Genomic DNA, 19,360 nt, shown 5'->3' with positions numbered 1-19,360 from the left:
CCAACCGTAACCCAACCATGAACCAACCTAACCCTAAAGCCCCATACACGCTATCAGTTTTTTCTGCTGAGTTTTTCCTTCAGATTTACCAAAACCTTATAATATGAGGTCAAACCTCAGGAGTTTCAATTTGTATGCAATCAGACAGGCCCTTCTACTACATGGTTTTGGTAAATCTGAAGGAAAAACTCAGCAGAAAAACTGATAGTGTGTATGGGGCATAACACTAACGCTCAACCTTGCTCAAATTTCACCTAACACTAATCCTATCCTAAACCAAAATAAACATAAATCATTACCCAACCTAAACCCAATCTATCCCGACCTCAATGGAACCCTAACCAACTTTCCCAAACTCAAAAGCCTCAGCTTAACCCAAACTCAACCTAACCACAATCCCAATCCAAACTAAACTAAGCCCTAATCCCAATTTTAACCAAACATATCCCATACCTCAAAACCAACCTAACCTTGACACTAACCATACATATCAACCTAATTTGAACCTTAAGCCAACCTAATCCAAACTCTATTCCTAAAACACAACTCAACTCCAATAAGAAAAATAAACCTGCACCAAAAACTGTTGGTGCTTGTTAAACCACCATACTAAAAGGATAAATCAACACTTACCTGCGCTGATACAATCATCCATTGAAATTTTGGAGCGCTCACCTAGTGTTTAACAAATAGAAATTAAAATATTTAAAAGGGGTTGGTTAATTTGAGGGGTTCCTACCATCCCTTGGCTGAGTTCCGGGGTCTGTACACCCGCTGTGCCCATTATGAGGGGTTCTCACCATCCCTGTGCTGAGTTCCCGGGTCTGTACACCCCCCGCTGTGCCCATTATGAGGGGTTCACACCATCCCTGTGCTGAGTTCCCGGGTCTGTACACCCGCTGTGCCCATTATGAGGGGTTCCCACCATCCATGTGCTGAGTTCCCGGGTCTGTACACCCGCTGTGCCCATTATGAGGGGTTCCTACCATCCCTGTGCTGAGCTCCTGGGTCTGTACACCCGCTGTGCCCATTATGAGGGGTTCCCACCATCCCTGTGCTGAGCTCCCGGGTCTGTACACCCGCTGTGCCCATTATGAGGGGTTCCCACCAACCCTGTGCTGAGCTCCCGGGTCTGTACACCCGCTGTGACCATTATGAGGGGTTCTCACCATCCCTGTGCTGAGCTCCTGGGTCTGTACACCCGCTGTGCCCATTATGAGGGGTTCCCACCATCTCTGTGCTGAGTTCCCGGGTCTGTACACCCACTGTGCCCATTATGAGGGGTTCCCACCATCTCTGTGCTAAGTACACCAATGGTCTCCAAATACAACCTCGGGGTTGGATGCAGCCATTTACTTTTTTTATTTGGCCTTTGGCACACTATTGCTTCCACTGACTCCAACAATGGGGCACAATTATTTCCAATGACACCAATGATGGGGCCTTATTTCCCCCATGGACACCAATGATGAGGCACTATTCCTTCCATTGACACCAATTAACGGGCACAATTCCTCCCACTGATACCAATGATGGGGCACTATTCCTCCCACTGACACAAATGATAGGGGCAATATTTAGCCCACTGATACCAGTGATGGGGCACTATAACTACCACTGTCACCAACAATGGAACACAATTACTCCCAATGACATTAATGATGAGGCATTGTTTGCTCCCACTTATGCCAGGACATTTTCTACTCCCACTAGCTACAGTCCAGCCCCACTAAAGTCTTAAGGACATGCTGGCAAGGGACAGCCAATCCTTGCTGGGCATTCCTAGGCTTTGTTTGCATGCAGACCACCCAAGGTAACGCCCTCATGCTGAGCCTCAATGATCGTAAAAGAACTGCAACCCAATGAATAAAAGGGATGGACCAGGAGTGGACACTAGTTCTAGAAATCTTGAACTTCAAATGTTTCTAATTGGCTTGGGTACAATATGAGCATAATACTAGATTTGGGGTTGTATGTAGTGGAGACAAAGATACCTACCTTGAATAAGTGCACAGTTGAAGTTACTGCACCACCTTCCTGTGCTGTCCAGATAGAACTCATTAAGTTCTCCCTGAGTTTGCATGACGGTAAAAATTTCATAACCTGGGAACACCACCTCCTCTTCATCCGGATACTCGGAGAACCTGTCTACGGGGACCCCAGAGCAGCCCAGCACAGTAAAGAACGAGGTGTTCCCCGCCTGGGAGGCTACAGAGTGACTGGAAGACGTATGGAGAAAGTGACCAAACTTGACCCTGGTGGTTCCACTGGGCAACCAGTACAGGAGATCTTCGTAGCCTTGATACATAGTATGACGTTCCCCCTTGCAGTCTTTGTATAAGAGCTGCAGAGCTACCGTCAGATAATAGTGCAGGAATTTAAAGTGGAAATCGTCCATATAAGCTCTGTACGATTGCCCCGCGGACTTCACCGCCTTGTTAAACCTTTTTCGAATAAAACCCGTGTAGGCCACTATAGCGACTGCATGGAGGTCGCTGAAACCTTCAGGGAGATGAAGGTCAACCGAATCCTTCATTTTCTGACCCCATATCTGCTCCGCTTCCTTCCAGGCTCTCCAGAAATTCTTGTTGGCGGACATTTCAGCCTCGAAAATGCCTTGTGTTTTAATCTGGTCCTCCATAGCTTGGCGGCAGCCCAAGTATTGGTCATCGAAAGCCATTTCCGCAAGGCCCAACTCTTCAAGGACTTCTTCCTTCTGATGAGCAAAAAAGCCTTTTAGCAATTATATCTTTCTGAGTCCTCCAACAAATGCAGCGTTGTCTCTTTTCAATGCTTATGGCTAGGGGTTAAGCTTTACAGGGTAGGTGAAGGGTTCAGGTTAAAATGTAGAGTTTGGGTTAATAGGACTGAAGGGTTAGGCTTAGGTTGGGGGTTTTAGTTAGGTTTATGTTTTAGAGTATGTTAGGGTTTAGTATTAGGGGAAATGTGGATTTGGATTTGTGTTATGAGATGTAGGGTGGTTAAGGTGAGTAACGTTGACTATGCTTGGGTTGGGTTGCAGGTTGGAGCCTAGGGGCTATGTAGGGCCAGCTATAAAGTTAGGTTTGACAGGTGTGACAGAGCGAGACATTGTCACTGTGACAATGGAGGATAATCGGAGGCAACATTCACATTGAGGACTAATATGACGTGCCGGACTATCGTTTCTGAGGGGAGAAAAAAGGGGAGGGGAGAAAGCTGTGTTTTTGGTTTTATCTGCATTCTGTAGTTCTGGATCGGAACCTTCAATCCTGTGTCTGGATTTTACCTATCTAAATACACAGGTGTGCAGGGTCATTATACACTCAGGTTTGAGGATAGCTTAGGGCTCCCTGTTTGGAGACCGCTCCCAATTTAGGAGGAAGAAGGTGTTAAGTGTGACTATCAATGGGTCACATTAATGAGTTTATATTGCTGTTTCCTAATTATTATGCTCTTATCTTAGAAATAAGACACAGAAACCATTCTCTGTATATCAGCTCTTGAGCAAAAATGATGCCCGTGCCAAAAATTTGGGGCTTTATTCAGCCGTATTTATACACAAATAAAGACAGGTCAGCAAGATAACAGTTATCATACGATTTCCATATAAGGTAATACTTGGTTACACAAGTGATCAGGTCGATGTGACCCATGGGGCGGATGGGGGGCGGATGCCATAACTACTCCCATATTGCATCAAACATTAATTTCTGAAAAACAAGTCAAAAACAAGTAAAGAACAACTCTATTTTTTTTTAGAACAACCTGATCTTCTCAAAGGTCTCACCCAAGGGTCAGAGGTGCCCCAGCCAAGAGACAGGAGCTTCAACCCAGGGATCATAGGTGCCCCAGCCAGGAGTCAAAATCTGGAATTTCTCACCCAGGGGTCAGAGATGCCCCAGCCAGGATTCAAGAGACAGGAGGTCTCACCCAGGGGTCAGAAGTGACCCAACTAGCAGTCAGGAGAAAAAAAGTGGGTTAGAAATGCCCTAGCCAGGAGACAGGAGGTCTCACCCAAGGGTCAGAGGTGCCCAAGCAAGCAGCTCAGAGACAGGTTTTCCCCAGGGGTCAGAGGTGCCCTAGCCAGGAGACAGGAGGTCTCACCGAGGGGTCAGAAGTGCCAAAGCCAGAAGCTATGAGACAGGAGGTCTCATTCCAGGAGTCAGGTGGGCTCCTATGGGGTGTACAGTCAGAGGGTCTGGTAAGAATAACAGTTGTGTTGCCAACAAGGGGGCCAGGTGGATCTGTATGTTCACATTGATGTGGAAGAACCCCTACGTGGGCAACTGATGTCTATGTGAACTTTCCATTTTATTTAATAAAAGTGGACTGCCACACCCTAGAATATAGTTTGGACTGGCGCAACCCAATAAAACAACACCTACCACATGAGTATAATCACCCCAATAACACACAGGGGATAGGATTATGTGTAGCAGCGGTTTCCAAACACAGTCCTGATGTACAACAGTCCTTGTTTTGGGAATCGCCCCTTAGATAAAATACCTCTCATAAATACCAAGCCGATGGCATTGATTTAAAGCAAATGTTCAAGTTGAAGGAACTCCTGAAAACATGGCCTGGGTACTTGGATCTGAAGTTGGTAACCACTGAGGTATAGGATTTGAGGTTACTTCAACTTTTTTGAGGTAGGAGTTAAAAAAATTATTATTTTATACATTACTGATGGATATATGCCAATATTAGGTGCTTATGATAGGGTCTCCATATAATAACATATCCACTTGCTAGAATGTCTTTTGCTTTCCAAGAAGATAGTAGGCTTTGGAATGTGATGTTATAATGACCATGGAAGGTCCTGTGCAGTTTGTGGAGGGGCAGAGTCGCCTAACATTCTAGAGCGGTTGCTGATGAGGTGTTCCAAAATAACAGAAATGAATGTTTCTTGTTATTCGGTTTATGCAGATTCTTAATGAGTTCATACTTCAGGGAGATATAATGTGACAACTGTCCTAAAAGGCTTGTGCTTCTGTAAAGATGGTTTTTGACAATCAACTATGTCAGACTTCTAAGGTCATGCTTAACTCTCTTTGCGTTATTCTTTACTACTTTGTAACTCTCTAGCTCTTCTCTTCTAAATAAACTTTCTAAATCTTATCCATCAGCAGAGGGTGTTGGCTTCCTTATTTTATTTTTTTCAGGCATTTACCAGATTTCGGGTTAGAGTAACTTGGGTTTGGTTGGTTTTGGGTTGGGTTGGGTTTGGTTGGTTTTGGGTTGGGTTTGATTGGTTTTGGGTTGAGTTTGTCAGTTTTGGATTGTGTTGGGTTTGGTTTGTTGGTTTTGGGTTGGGTTGGGTTTTGATTGATTTTGGGTTGGGTTGGGTTTGGTTTGGTTGGCTTTGGGTTGGGTATGGTTTGTATGGCTTTGGGGTGAGTTTTGTTTGTCGGTTTTGGGTTTGGTTTGTCGCTGTTGGGTTTGTTGGTTGTGGGTTAGGTTGGGTTTTTCGGTTTTGGGTTGGGTTGGGTTTGGTTTGGATGGTTTTGGTCTGGGTTGGGTTTGGTTTGTATGGCTTTGGGCTGAGTTTTGTTTGTCGGTTTGGGGGGGGGGGGGTTTCGCTGTTGGGTTTTTCGGTTGTGGGTTAGGTTGGGTTTTTCGGTTTTGGGTTGGGTTGGTTTTGGTTTGGATGGTTTTGGTCTGGGTTGGGTTTGTCGGTTTTGGGTTTGGTTGGGTTTGGTTTGTCGGTGTTGGGTTGGGTTTGTCGGTTTTTGGTTAGGTTGTGTTTGTTGGTTTTGGTTTTGGTTTGGGTTTGGTTTGGTTTGGTTGGTTTTGGGTTGGGTTTGGTCTTGTTAGATCGTACGTTCAGGTTTTATGGGATGTGTAGAGTTAGATTTAGGTATTTAAAAAGTAAAGATTAGGATTGAGAAGATGAAAGATTAGGTGTTGGGTTTATTTTCTGGGATTCCAGTTAAATTGTGGTTTAGAGTAAAGGTTGAGGTTACCTTGAGGGTCAGGGTTTGGAGGTTATGTAGGGCTAGTGTTATGAATAATAGATAACAGTTTGCACTGATATTTAGGATTTAGAATAGGATTTAAAAGGATTAGACAAAGGTCTGGGGTTGATTTGAGATCTGGGGTTGGTGTAACGACTGTGCCCAAGCAAACCACACACCGTTTTTTTATGAGGACAATCATGTCCATACCAATGCTATGCCAAGTCTAAAAGATTGGAGAGACTCAGAGAGCACAATCCCTTTAAGAAGGTGAGAATAATAAATACCCCAGGTAATGGAGACATCCCATAATACATACCTCCGCCTTCACCTTCAGGATGAACAGGCAGAAGATGGTTAGAATTATCCAGAGACTACTCATCCTGGTTGGTGATGATCTATAAGGAGAAACACGTGAAGTGGTCATTTTAGGGTTGTTGATGGTGGAAAGTTGTTTCTTTTTTCTTCCAATTTGCAGCAAACATTGACAGAGGAACATTCTGATTACTGCACATAGCCAATCATCAAAGGTCCTTCATTAGAGGTCTGTGTATAAAAAAAATTTGCTGGATGAATGTCACAAGAGTTCACCCAGCCCCCTCAAATTCTGAACATATTTTGCTTATGTTGATTTCCTATGATCATCCGCTCCATCTAATGGCCATAATGTAGTATTTGCCTGATTGAGATATTTGAGGAAAATATGTATATTATGACCACTAGATGGAACTGACAATCATAGGAAGTCAACATAAGCAAAAAATATGGGCAAAATTCAATGCTTGTGACATTCACTCAACCCTAATGAAGGACTTCTGATGATTGGCCATGTGCAGTGTGACGAACCCTTGCCCGCAGGGGGAGCTGTTGGAGGAATCCCCCCCCCCCCCACTCCACAGAGATACACATCCTATAATACTTTTCTTCTGAGGTAGACAGACACAATAAAACAATGGAATACAACCACACCCCAAACGATCCCAGCAAAGAGTCCAACAGCATGAGACAACACACAATATATACATATATACAACATTCCAGTGTGGCTCTACAGTGAGTCCGACTAGCACAGATCATAGTGGGGTTCTCAGTCACCCTGTGCCCCTAATAGACACAGGGTGATTTACACATAGGAGGGGCCGGGGGAGCTGGACACGGAGTCTCCAGAGCTCTCTAAGGTAAGCTGAGTTCCTCAATCCCCCCACCCAAAGTGACTCCTGTCACACATCTCCTCTTTCGGCAGGAGACTAACACAGGAGGAGACCTCAGACAGGTTGAATCCAGAGTTAGTCAGTAGTTCCTGTCCCCCAATGCCAGTATCCACACAGTACCCCAAATAAATTGTCCCAAACATAACATTACTCACCCAACCAACCTCTACCCGCTACTGGGGAGAGGTGTGGACTGGCCCTTCTCCTGGGAGTCCTTTCGACCGCTGGAGAGAAGACAGGGTGACTCGGCTCACTTTATCATGCTGTTGAGGATCTGGGCCGACTGCCCACCATCCCTGGGGTATGCAAGTGGAGGCGGAAGTCCCATCCACTTTTGGTAGGTGAAAATCCCCCAGTGCATGCAAAGCATGGCTGACATCCTCCTGTCTCAGTGCCACACACATTTTTGGGGTTGTGTCAGTGGAGACTGAAGTCCCATCCACTACCACAGGAACTCCCTCTTCTGTTAGTTGAGGGCAGAGGACAGCAGCATTCTACCCGTTTGCTGTGAGTGGAGACCACAGTCCCATCCATCTATATCAGCTCAAGCTGCAGTTGTGTGTAGAGGCCAGCAGCATTCTACCCCGTTAGCACTTCAGGACCCCAAATCATCCAATCCGGCTAACTGTTGGGGAGTGACCGTCACCTTCTCACCATGGGCCCCCGGAACAGCCGCAGGTGGGGGGCAGAGGTCTTGGACCCTCTGTCCGGTGGTCAGCACTTCAGCTGGAGAAGTCTCTTGTAACTCCACAGATACTACTGTTGGTGCTGGGTAGAACTCAGTGAAGTTTGGCCCTGGTACCAGCTCTTCTGCTGGAGGCTCACCAAGTCGCTGTTGCTCAGCAGAACAGTCTATGAAATCCTCAATCTCTATAACTGGTGTCTGGGGAAAGAAGATTCACCATCTCCTGTCCGTAGAACAAAGAAGAGGTTACTGGTGCTGGGCAGAGCTTAGTTATGTCTGGCCCTGATGCCAGCTCTCCTGCTGGGTTGGTGGCATCCCTCTGGGGTGCCATCTGCTGCTGGGTGTCAGGGAATTCCTGTGAGACATTTTGCGCATAAACGTGCGCAAGCACCTAGTCTTTGCCATAGAACGGTGAACAGTCACGCGCATGCCCACGTTCACAGGCGCGCACATGGGCCTGAATTCCCCTTGATGCCAGATGGCCTATTTAAAGGGAGTCTTGTCTCTTATGCCTTGCTGACTGATCTTCAGCTGTGTCCCTGTATCCTGTTCTGATCCTGTGTGCTCTGCCAGTTTATGACCCGGCTTGCTCTTGACCTTGGCTCTGTGTTCCATTCCTGTACTGCTACCCATTCCTGACCCGGCTCCGCTCCTGACTTTGGCTCTGTCTATGTTTTGGTACCTCGCAGCCCGCCTGCTGACAAACCTGGCTATTCCTGAGACCCAGCTCCTGTCTATGTCCCTGGCTTTAGTTAATCCCCCGGTTACCTGCCTGGCTGCCTTTTGTTCCTGCTCTGTACACTGCAGCTTACTCCGGACTGCTGAATCCTGGGAAGCAGTCCATTCAGAACCATCCTCTTCAGGCACTGGTGTAAGTCTTGTCCTTCGGCTTCCTCTGCTTCACCTTCAGCAGAGCCAGGACAAGAGATATAAGAGAGGCCGACCTCATCAACTCAGTCTCCAATCTCATCCCTGACACTGGGAAGGGGAGCCGGCTGCTCCCTCTCCCTTACTCTCATCTGGCTGCTCCATCTCCCTTACTCTCATCTGGCTGCTCCATCTCCCTTACTCTCATCTGGCTGCTCCATCTCCCTTACTCTCATCTGGCTGCTCCATCTCCCATACTCTCATCTGGCTGCTCCATCTCCCTTACTCTCATCTGGCTGCTCCATCTCCCTTACTCTCATCTGGCTGCTCCATCTCCCTTACTCTCATCTGGTTGCTCCATCTCCCATACCCTCATCTGGCTGCTCCATCTCCCTTACTCTCCTCTGGCTGCTCCATCTCCCTTACTCTCATCTGGCTGCTCCCTCTCCCTTACTCTCATCTGGCTGCTCCATCTCCCTTACTCTCCTCTGGCTGCTCCATCTCCCTTACTCTCATCTGGCTGCTCCATCTCCCTTACTCTCCTCTGGCTGCTCCATCTCCCTTACTCTCATCTGGCTGCTCCATCTCCCTTACTCTCCTCTGGCTGCTCCATCTCCCTTACTCTCATCTGGCTGCTCCATCTCCCTTACTCTCCTCTGGCTGCTCCATCTCCCTTACTCTCATCTGGCTGCTCCATCTCCCTTACTCTCCTCTGGCTGCTCCATCTCCCTTACTCTCATCTGGCTGCTCCATCTCCCTTACTCTCCTCTGGCTGCTCCATCGCCCTTACTCTCCTCTGGCTGCTCCATCTCCCTTACTCTCATCTGGCTGCTCCATCTCCCTTACTCTCCTCTGGCTGCTCCATCTCCCTTACTCTCATCTGGCTGCTGGGATGACATGTCTCTGGTACTGTCTCCAAGGTGCATGGATCTTTGCTGGGGAGGAAAGATGGCTTCCTCCACCCTGGCCAACTGTTGGGAAGGGAGGACGAACACCTCCTCTCCCTTCTCCCCCTGGATCTTAATCTGCTGCTGGGAAGTGACCATCTCCTTCTCACCCTGGGCCTCTGGAACCGCCGCAGGTGTGGGGCAGAGGTCTTGGACCCTCTGTCCAATTGTCAGCGCTTCGGCTGCAGTAGATTGTTGTAACTCCACAGATGTTGCTGGCAGAAAATCCCAAGTCTCTGTCAGTGTTGTGGGAGAAAGGCCGACTGCCTCTTCTCCCAAGAAGGCCGAAGCCACTGTTGGTGCTGGGCAGAGGTTAGCAGAGCTCTGCCCTGTTGTCAGAACTTCAGCTTTGGAGGCGACAATCTCCGGAGTCTCCGCTGCCGATTCTCTGGCATGCTGCTGAGCGTGTTCTAGAAGTTTCCTGTATGCCCTTTCCAAATGCTGTTCCTTCCTTAACAAATGGTCCAGATCAGATTTAAGCTCTGAGACCCCTGCAAGACCGAGCATAGCCTCTCTATATTCTCGCAGGTCCTCAAGGGTAGGTTCCCCTTCATCGCCAAACACAAAACGCTCTGCAAGGCTCTCCCACAGCAATCCAGGGCCTCCAAAGTCATATCCCTCCGGAGAGCATTCTGTTGTCTCCCCTACATATCCCTGCTCTGCGTGCCATTGCAGAGCCCGACAATGATTGTCCAGCTCTATCTCCTGCTGGACCAGCCTGTCCAACTCAGTCACCCATTGCTCCCGGGGCCGCTCTCCCAGGAATGCCATCCGCAATGCCCGTTGGTCACTGGCCCGTTGCTCTTGGGTTGGAAAGAACTTGCCCTGTTTTATACCAGCGAGCTGGAGGGCTCCGATCCAGAGCTCCACCCGAATCTGCTGCCTGAGCTCCAGGTATTCATCCTCAGACACAGTCCTGGTGTATGCTGAAAGGACGATCCGCAGCAGCCCCGGGAACTCTGATGCCAGGTCCAGATCTCCGCTGGGGTGACCTAAGTCTGCTAACCTGATCTTGGATCCCAGTGGAGGTTTGGACGTCTTCATAGCCAGGAAGCACGATCCCACCGCTGCCGATCAGTTGTGAGGAACCCTTGTCCTGAACAGGACTAAGTCCGCCGTAAATGCTTCCTTTGTCCAGAACCAGCGCTATACAAGACACTTTAGCCCACCCAGTCATCAGTCGTAACTCAATGTAGGGTGAAAAACAGCAGACTCTCTCTATTCAAGCACATGTTACCACAGATATACAACTCAGAGACACTCCTAACCCCCCACCCTTGGATTCAGAGAGGGGTAAACTGTCCAATCACAATAGAAACACAGGTCAGCTGTATTCAAACTTCTCATCAGTAAACAAATCAGCAGTGGAAGCTGTTGGAGCAATCCACCCCTCCACAGAGACCCCTAGCCTGACCTCCCGCACTGACCCCCAGCCTGACCTCCCGCACTGACCCCCAACCTGACTTCCCACACTGATCCTCAGCCTGACCTCCCACACTGACCCCTAGCCTCACCTCCCACAATGACCCCTAGCCTGACCTCCCACACTGACCCTCAGCCTGACCTCCAGCACTGACCCCCAGCCTGACTTCCCACACTGATCCTCAGCCTGACCTCCCTCACTGACCCCCAGCCTGACCTCCCACACTGACCCCCAGCCTGACCTCCCGCACTGACCCCCAGCCTGACCTCCCGCACTGACCCTCAGCCTGACCTCCAGCACTGACCCCCAGCCTGACTTCCCACACTGATCCTCAGCCTGACCTCCTGCACTGACCCATAGCCTGACCTCCAAGCACTGACCCCTAATCCTGACCTCCCACACTGACCCCCAGCCTGATCTCCCACACTGACCCCTAATCCTGACCTCCCGCACTGACCCCCAGCCTGACCTCCCGCACTGACCCTAGCCTGATCTCCCACACTGACCCCCAGCCTGACCTCCCGCACTGACCCCTAACCTGACCTCCCACACTGACCTCTAATCCTGACCTTCCGCACTGACCCCCAACCGGACCTCCCACACTGACCCCTAGCCTGACCTCCCACACTGACCCCCAGCATGACCTCCTGCACTGACCCCAAGCCTGACCTCCCGCACTGACCCCCAGCCTGACCTCCCGCACTGACCCCCAGCCTAACCTCCTGCACTGACCCCCAGCATGACCTCTCACACTGACCCCCAGCCTGACCTCCCACACTGACCCCCAGCCTGACCTCCCACACTGATCCCAGCCTGACCTCCCGCACTGACCCGCAGCCTGACCTCCTGCACTGACCCCCGGCCTGACCTCTCGCACTGACCCCCAGCATGACCTCTCGCATTGACCCCCAGCATGACCTCCCGCACTGACCCCCAGCCTGGCCTCCTGCACTGACCCCCAACCTGACCTCCTGCACGACCTCCCACACTGACCCCCAGCCTGACCTCCCGCACTGACCCCAGCCTGACCTCCCGCACTGACCCGCAGCCTGACCTCCTGCACTGACCCCCAACCTGACCTCCTGCACGACCTCCCACACTGACCCCCAGCCTGACCTCCCGCACTGATCCCCAGCCTGACCTCCCGCACTGACCCCCAACATGACCTCCTGCACTGACCCCCAACCTGATCTCCTGCACTGACCCCTAGCCTGACCTCCTGCACTGACCCCCAACATGACCTCCTGCACTGACCCCCAACCTGATCTCCTGCACTGACCCCTAGCCTGACCTCCTGCACTGACCCCCAGCCTGACCTCCCGCACTGACCCCCAGCCTGACCTCCCGCACTGACCCCCAGCCTGACCTCCCACACTGGCCCCCAGCCTGACCTGCCACACTGGCCCCCAGCCTGACCTCCCACACTGACCCCTAGGCTGACCTCCCGCACCGACCCCGAGCCTGAACTCCCACACTGACCCCTAGCCTGACCTCCTGCACCGACCCCTAGCCCAACCTCCCACATTGACCCCTAGCCTGACCTGTCTTCATAAAGAGAATCTGTCACCTGCCCAATGTTATCACATGGGTGGGGCTTGTTAGTACCTTGTGATAGCAATACAGTTAAATAAAAAACATTTTAAAAAATACAATAAACTTTAATAAATACATAATAAATAATAATAAAACATAAAAGCACCCACCCACCTTTGGCCACCCGTGTGCATGCATGCCGATAAAAACACAGTTTCCTATGCTTCAGTGATGAATAGACACAGGAGTGATTGGTGCTGATCACTCACTGTCTTCATTCAGGAAGGAAGGGGCCAGGAAATGACATATTCACCAACTCCTTCCCCCTTCTCTCTCAATCCTGAAACACTGCCCTGTGTGCCTGCAGCAGCAACTGGCGGGAGAGGGGAGGAGGAGAAGCCGGAAGTGCTGTGGGAGGAAGGAGCAAATGGGGGGCCCGGAAAGCCAATGGGAAGGGGCACATGGGGGGGGCCGAAGAGCATACAAAAAAATATCCTTTCAGGGAGACAAAGAAAAAAATCCGCCCTGAAAAGAAAAGACGGCTACTATGGCTGTATATTTTATTATGTATCAAAAAGCCACAATATTACAAAAATTACTTAGCCAAATGATTAAAACCAATTCTTGTGTGTATCAGAGTCTAACATACTGTACCAACACCGATGAGAAGAACCATGATAAACCTCACAACCAATTACTGAGACGCATAAAAACACATAAACGCATAAAAACCATGATACACCTCACAACCAATTACTGAGGCGCATAAAAACGCATAAACGCATAAAAACAAAAAATATATATAAAAACTGCTACGTTTAAATATTGCATCACTTAGCGTGATTGAAGAGTATGAACTTTATAAACTGCCATTCATGGGATAAGCACAGCGTGTATGAGAGATATATTTATATGCAAAGACTTTACAGCAATGTATTGGAAGGTGGTTGTGCTCAGCTGTGAATCCACGGAAGGAGCGGGTGCCTAATTAACCTGATATTGATACGATTAACCTTTGATGATCGTAATAAAGACATTCCACTCAGAAAAACAACCACGTCTATACATTGTATCACTTATGCTGCGTACACACGATCAGACTATCCGGCGGGCAACCCGCCGGACTTTCCGAACAGGCGGACCTGCCCACACGCACCCACACCTGACGGACTAATCCAAAATCCAACAGAATGTTATTTAGCCTCCGGACTAGTAGTGAGACCACCCTGGATCAGCTCACCCCTGCAGATATGTCCCATCACACCCCATACATCCCATCCCCAACAACACTGATTACCCCCAGGGGAAAAGGCAAATACCCCAAGTGGGGAACAAGGTATAGCCAGTGCTTAACGCCCTGTATACCACTACAGACCTTCTACTACCACATTTCACATGTATACATATCTAAAAACATACAAAACACACAAAAGCTTCACATAAAACATAACCAAAACCATCGAGTACTCCTTGAATTTGGATTCCCGGTGGCTCCTCTATAGTAGAGCACCGCGAGTTGCTGTAATTTCTGGCTAGAGTCCCCTTGTCTACCCCTGACCTTCTTCTGCAGGTCCCGTAATGTGGGGCATGTGCCCCGGGGGTCAGGACAGAGTCTAAGTGAGAAGACTAGCTGGAATCCCCTTTGTATACCCCTGACCTTCTTCTGTAGGTCCCGTAATGTGGGGCATGTGCCCCGGGGGTCAGGACAGAGTCTAAGTGAGAAGACTAGCTGGAATCCCCTTTGTATACCCCTGACCTTCTTCTGTAGGTCCTTTCGTGTGGGGCATGTGCCCCGGTGGTCAGGACAGAGTCTAAGTGAGAAGACTAGCTGGAATCCCCTTTGTATACCCCTGACCTTCTTCTGTAGGTCCTGTAGCGTGGGGCACGTGCCCCGGGGGTCAGGACAGAGTCTAAGTGAGAAGAATAGCTGGAATCCCCTTTGTATACCCCTGACCTTCTTCTGTAGGTCCTGTAGCGTGGGGCACGTGCCCCGGGGGTCAGGACAGAGTCTAAGTGAGAAAGCTGGAATCACCTTGTCTACCCCTGACCTTCTTCTGTAGGTCCTGTAGTGTGGGGCACGTGCCCCGGGGGTCAGGACAGAGTCTAAGTGAGAAAGCTGGAATCACCTTGTCTACCCCTGACCTTCTTCTGTAGGTCCTGTAGTGTGGGGCACGTGCCCCGGGGGTCAGGACAGAGTCTAAGTGAGAAAGCTGGAATCACCTTGTCTACCCCTGACCTTCTTCTGTAGGTCCTGTAGCGTGGGGCACGTGCTTCAGGGGTTTGGGACAGAAACTTCTAAATGTGGCAAGTTCATGAAAAATCCTTTCAAGGCAAAAGTCTAATAGGCAGTAAATCCACAAGGCTGCGAGTAGTCCATGATCTGGAGATAATTCACAAAGGCAATAAAATTCATGAGGGTCTACAAGCTCCACACCCCTCCCCACCAAAACCCCGACTGGGGTCCCATCACCCCCCCTCCTTCCCCCTTGGGGGTAATTACTATGGCAGAGTAATAGCTCCATTTTGACAGTATTTCCCCCAATCAACACCTGGGGCACTTAGTGAGCCCTATTCATATGGTATGATCTGCAGGGGGCGGTGACCTTGCTAAAAAGAGCGGGAAAATGTTGCCCATTCCTGCTCGGTTACCCTCAGCTAAGGGACGCATCAACAGTGCAACATCGAGACATTGTAACAATTTGCACTTGGACAAGATGTTTGGCTTGAGAACCGAAACAGAGAGAAAAAAAAAAAAATTCCAATTTTCAGAACCATTTTGGAGACACCTGCTTACAGGCAGGGAGGTGGGAGGGACTGTACAACTTGGCGCCAACATCTGCCCGACCGCACTCCCAACACTCGCAGGGGTAATAACCAGAATCCAAAATCCAATAGAATGTTATTTAGCCTCTGGACTAGTAGTGAGACCACCCTGGATCAGATATGTCCCATCACACCCCATACATCCCATCCCCAACAACACTGATTACCCCCCCGGGGAAAAGGCAAATACCCCAAGTGGGGAACAAGGTGTAGCCAGTGTTTAACCCCCTGTATACCGCTACAGACCTTCTACTACCACCCACTTACCTATGCCGAAGAAACCTATGCCGAAGGTCCACTCCAAATCTCCCACAACCACCAAAATCACCAAGGTAAATCCATTGGCTGACCTGAATGTCCTCCATATCTAATATAGGTATATAGACGATTATTCCTTTCATGAATTAGTCATCAATATACCATCAGTGTTATGGAATGTTCTACCTTATCTTCTCTCTCCTCAATTGGGTGTTTCTCCTCTGTGAACGATGCGTAGAACAGAACGACTCTGCAGCTGCCACAAGACTATATCTGGCATATCCCCAAGGACGAAGGCCTCTTTGCATATTTTAGATATTACTTCTTTCTTTTTACTTTGCAGGAAATATTACAAAACTCCAGACCAGCAACACCATCCCCACATAGATATCATGCCTAAACTCTTCTCACTACCAGATTCCTCCCCCAGTCATCCCTCTCCCCATTATTACTGGTACTCACCTATTCATCTTATGGTGCCTGCATAGTTCCAGATCCAGAACCAACTCCACTTACCAAAGCCAGCAGCCTGACAACAATGATCTTTTTTGGACACCATCCCCACATAGATGTCCTGACTAACTCGTCTCGTTGCCAGATTCTTCTCCCCATGATATTGGTACTCCCCAACCCATGTGGTGGCTAACCATGGAAAAGAGTGGCCTTCTGGTTCTGGTATAGGAGGAAGTATAAAGGGGGCCACTCAGAACACAGGTTGGACCCCCAACAACCGTCTATATCAGCCATTCTCAACCAGAAGGTTGTGGATCCCTGGGGTTCCTCCAGAATTTTCTAAGGGTTCCTTGAGCCTTGGCTGATGACCTTCCATCTTATGGTGCCTCCATAGTTCCAGAACTAACACCACTTACAAAAGCCAGCAGCCTGACAACAATGATCTTTATGACACCACCCTCACATAGAGGTCCCGACTAACTCCTCACACTGCCAGATTCTTCCACCGGTCATCCTTCTCCCCATGGTACTGGTACTCACCAACTCATCTTATGGTGCCTGCATAGTTCCAGGACCATCACCACTTACCAAAGTCAGAAGCCTGACAACAATGATCTTTTTTGGACACAATTCCCACATAGATGTCCTGACTAACTCCTCACACTGCCAGATTCTTCCACCGGTCAGCCTTCTCCCCATGATATTGGTACTCCCCAACCCATGTGGTAGCTAACCATAGAAAAGAGTGATGTTCTAGTTCTGGTATAGGAGGACTTATAAAGGGGGCCACTCAGAACACAGGTTGGACCCCCAACAACCGTTTACATCAGCCATTCTCAACCAGAAGGCTGTGAATCTCTAGGGTTCCTCCAAAATTTGCTAGGGGTTCCTTGAGCTGTGGCTGATGACCTTCCATCGTATGGTACCTCCATAGTTCCAGGACCATCGCCACTTACCAAAGTCAGAAGCCTGACAACAATGATCTTTTTTGGACACAATCCCCACATAGATGTCCTGCCTAACTCTTCTCACTGACAGATTCTTTCACTATTCAGCCTTTGCCCCAAAGTATTGGTACTCACCAACCCATGTAATGGCTGACCACAGAAAGGAGTGGTGACCGGGCTCAGCCTCCTATGTTCTGGTATAGGTGGATGTTTAAAGGAGGCACTCAGGATGCATTTCTGAGCCCAACAGCCATCTACATCAGCCATTTTCAACCAGGAGGCTGTGGATCCCTAGGGTTCCTCCAGAAGCTGCCTGAGGTTCCTTGAGCTGTGGCTGATGACCTCCCATGTTATGGTGACTCCATAGTTCCTGGACCAACACCACTTACCAAAGGTAGCAGCCTGACTCCAACGATCTATTTGTACACCATACCAGCATAGAGGTCCTGCCTAACTCTTCTCACTGCAAGATTCTTCCACTAGTCAGCCGTCTTCCCCATGGGACTGGTACTCACCAACCCATGTGATGGCTGACCATAGAAAAGAGCAGTGACCAGGCTTGGTCTGCTATGTTCTGGTATAGGTGGATGTTTAAAGGGGGCACTCAGCACACAGGTCATACCCCCAACAATGGTATATATCAGATATATTCTCACCCAGGGTGCTGTAATACCCTAAGGTTCCTCCAGAGGTTGCTAGGGGCTCCTTGAGCTGTGGCTGATGACCTCCCATCTTATGGTGTCTCCATAGTCCCAGGACCAACGCCACTTACCAAAGTCAGCAGCCTGACAACAATGATCTTTTTAGACACAATCCCCACATACACTATATTCCCAAAAGTATTGGGACGTCTGCCTTTACACGCACATGACCTTTAATGACCCCCCAGTCTTAGTCCGGAGGGTTCAATATTGAGTTGGCCCTTTGCAGATATAACAGCTTCACCTCTTCTGGGAAGGCCGTCCACAAGGTTTAGGAGTGTGGGAATGTTTCACCATTCTTCCAGAAGAGCATTTGTGAGGTCGGGCACTGATGTTGGACGAGAAGGCCTAGCTCGCAGTCTCCGCTCTAATTCATCCCAAAGGTATTCTATCGAGTTGAGGTCAGGACTCTGTGCAGGCCAGTCAAGTTCCTCTACCCCAAACTTGCTCATCCGTGTCTTTATGGACCTTGCTTTTTTCTTTTCCATTTTTTGGGGGGTGCAAGAGTTCTTTATTAATTTATTTATTTGTTGGTATTTTTTTGTGCATTTTAATAATTTTTTTTCTGCTTCTTTTTTAGTTTTTCTTTTCAATTTTTTGGGGGAGGGGTATTTCTTATCTTAACATTTTTTTTGTTTTTATTTATTTATTTTTGGGAGGTTCCTTTTTTTTTGTATTTTATTTTATTTTTTTCCTTTTTTCCCCATTTCCTTTTTTTTTTTTATTTTAAGTGGTGTTCATTTTTTATTAATTTTCCTTTGTTTTATGATTATTTTTCTTTTCAGTTTTTGTTTTCCTTTTTTTAACGTTTCCTTTTTTTTTTTTTTCTATTTTTATTTGGTAGAGGGAGTATTTCTTTTTTTTTATTGTTTACGGGTTTTGTTTTGTTTGTTGACTTTTTTTTGGAGGGGGGGTGGCGGGTGTAATTTTTTTTTTTGTTTTTTTTTTCTGTTTTATTATTTGTTTTTTCTTTTTTTGGTTTCTTTTTTTTTTTCTATTTATTTATTTGTGTTCTTTTTTTTTTTCTCTGTATTGGCTGGTGGCTCTGTAAAGGGGGTGAGCTACAGTGTGTGTCATATTTAGCATTTCCATACATATATATCTATGATGTGTGTAGAGCTTTATATGGCGGATGAGGTGGGGCTCGTAATTTGAAGTGCAATCTTAATTATTTACATTTTGTTTTCGGTTTTTTTTTTTTATTATTATTTACATTTTTTTCCTGTTTGCTTTTTTTTGGGGGGGGGGGGTTCTTTATTTATTACATTTATTTTTGTGTGTTTTCATTTTTTTTTTCCGTTTTTTATTTCTTTTTGGAGGTTCTTTTTTTTATTTTTTTATTTTTTTGTGTGTGTGTTTTTATCCTCCCACCCCCTTTTTTTTGTTACCCATTTCCTTTTTTTTTTTGGAGTAGTGTTCAATTTTTACTAATTTTATTTTTTATTATTATTATTATTTCCTGGTGCCTCCAAGGCAGCATACCTGTGACAGAGCTCCGCCTCTACTCCGCCTTCAGGACTAGCGAATAGCATAAATTAAAAGGCATTGTCCCTCCCCCAACATTCTCCTTTTTTTT

The 19,360-nt window shown here is 48.0% G+C and overlaps 1 protein-coding gene across 1 annotated transcript; it reads right to left on the bottom strand.

The window, feature by feature from the left end:
* Positions 1-1,957: 1,957 nt before the first annotated feature.
* Positions 1,958-15,910, bottom strand: LOC143958905 (T-cell ecto-ADP-ribosyltransferase 1-like). Its single transcript, XM_077467888.1, has 3 exons — positions 15,870-15,910; positions 6,256-6,334; positions 1,958-2,716 (listed from the first exon to the last, which is right to left on the bottom strand). Exons 2-3 carry the CDS (start codon positions 6,316-6,318, stop codon positions 1,958-1,960), a joined length of 822 nt encoding a protein of 273 aa, XP_077324014.1. The 5' UTR covers positions 6,319-6,334; positions 15,870-15,910.
* Positions 15,911-19,360: the final 3,450 nt, after the last annotated feature.

This window comes from Lithobates pipiens, unplaced genomic scaffold, assembly GCF_037356315.1.
Source record: "Lithobates pipiens isolate NorthernLeopardFrog02 unplaced genomic scaffold, aLitPip1_a1.2 Scaffold_63, whole genome shotgun sequence".
NCBI lineage: Eukaryota > Metazoa > Chordata > Amphibia > Anura > Ranidae > Lithobates > Lithobates pipiens.
This window is presented reverse-complemented; position numbering and strand designations above follow the sequence as displayed.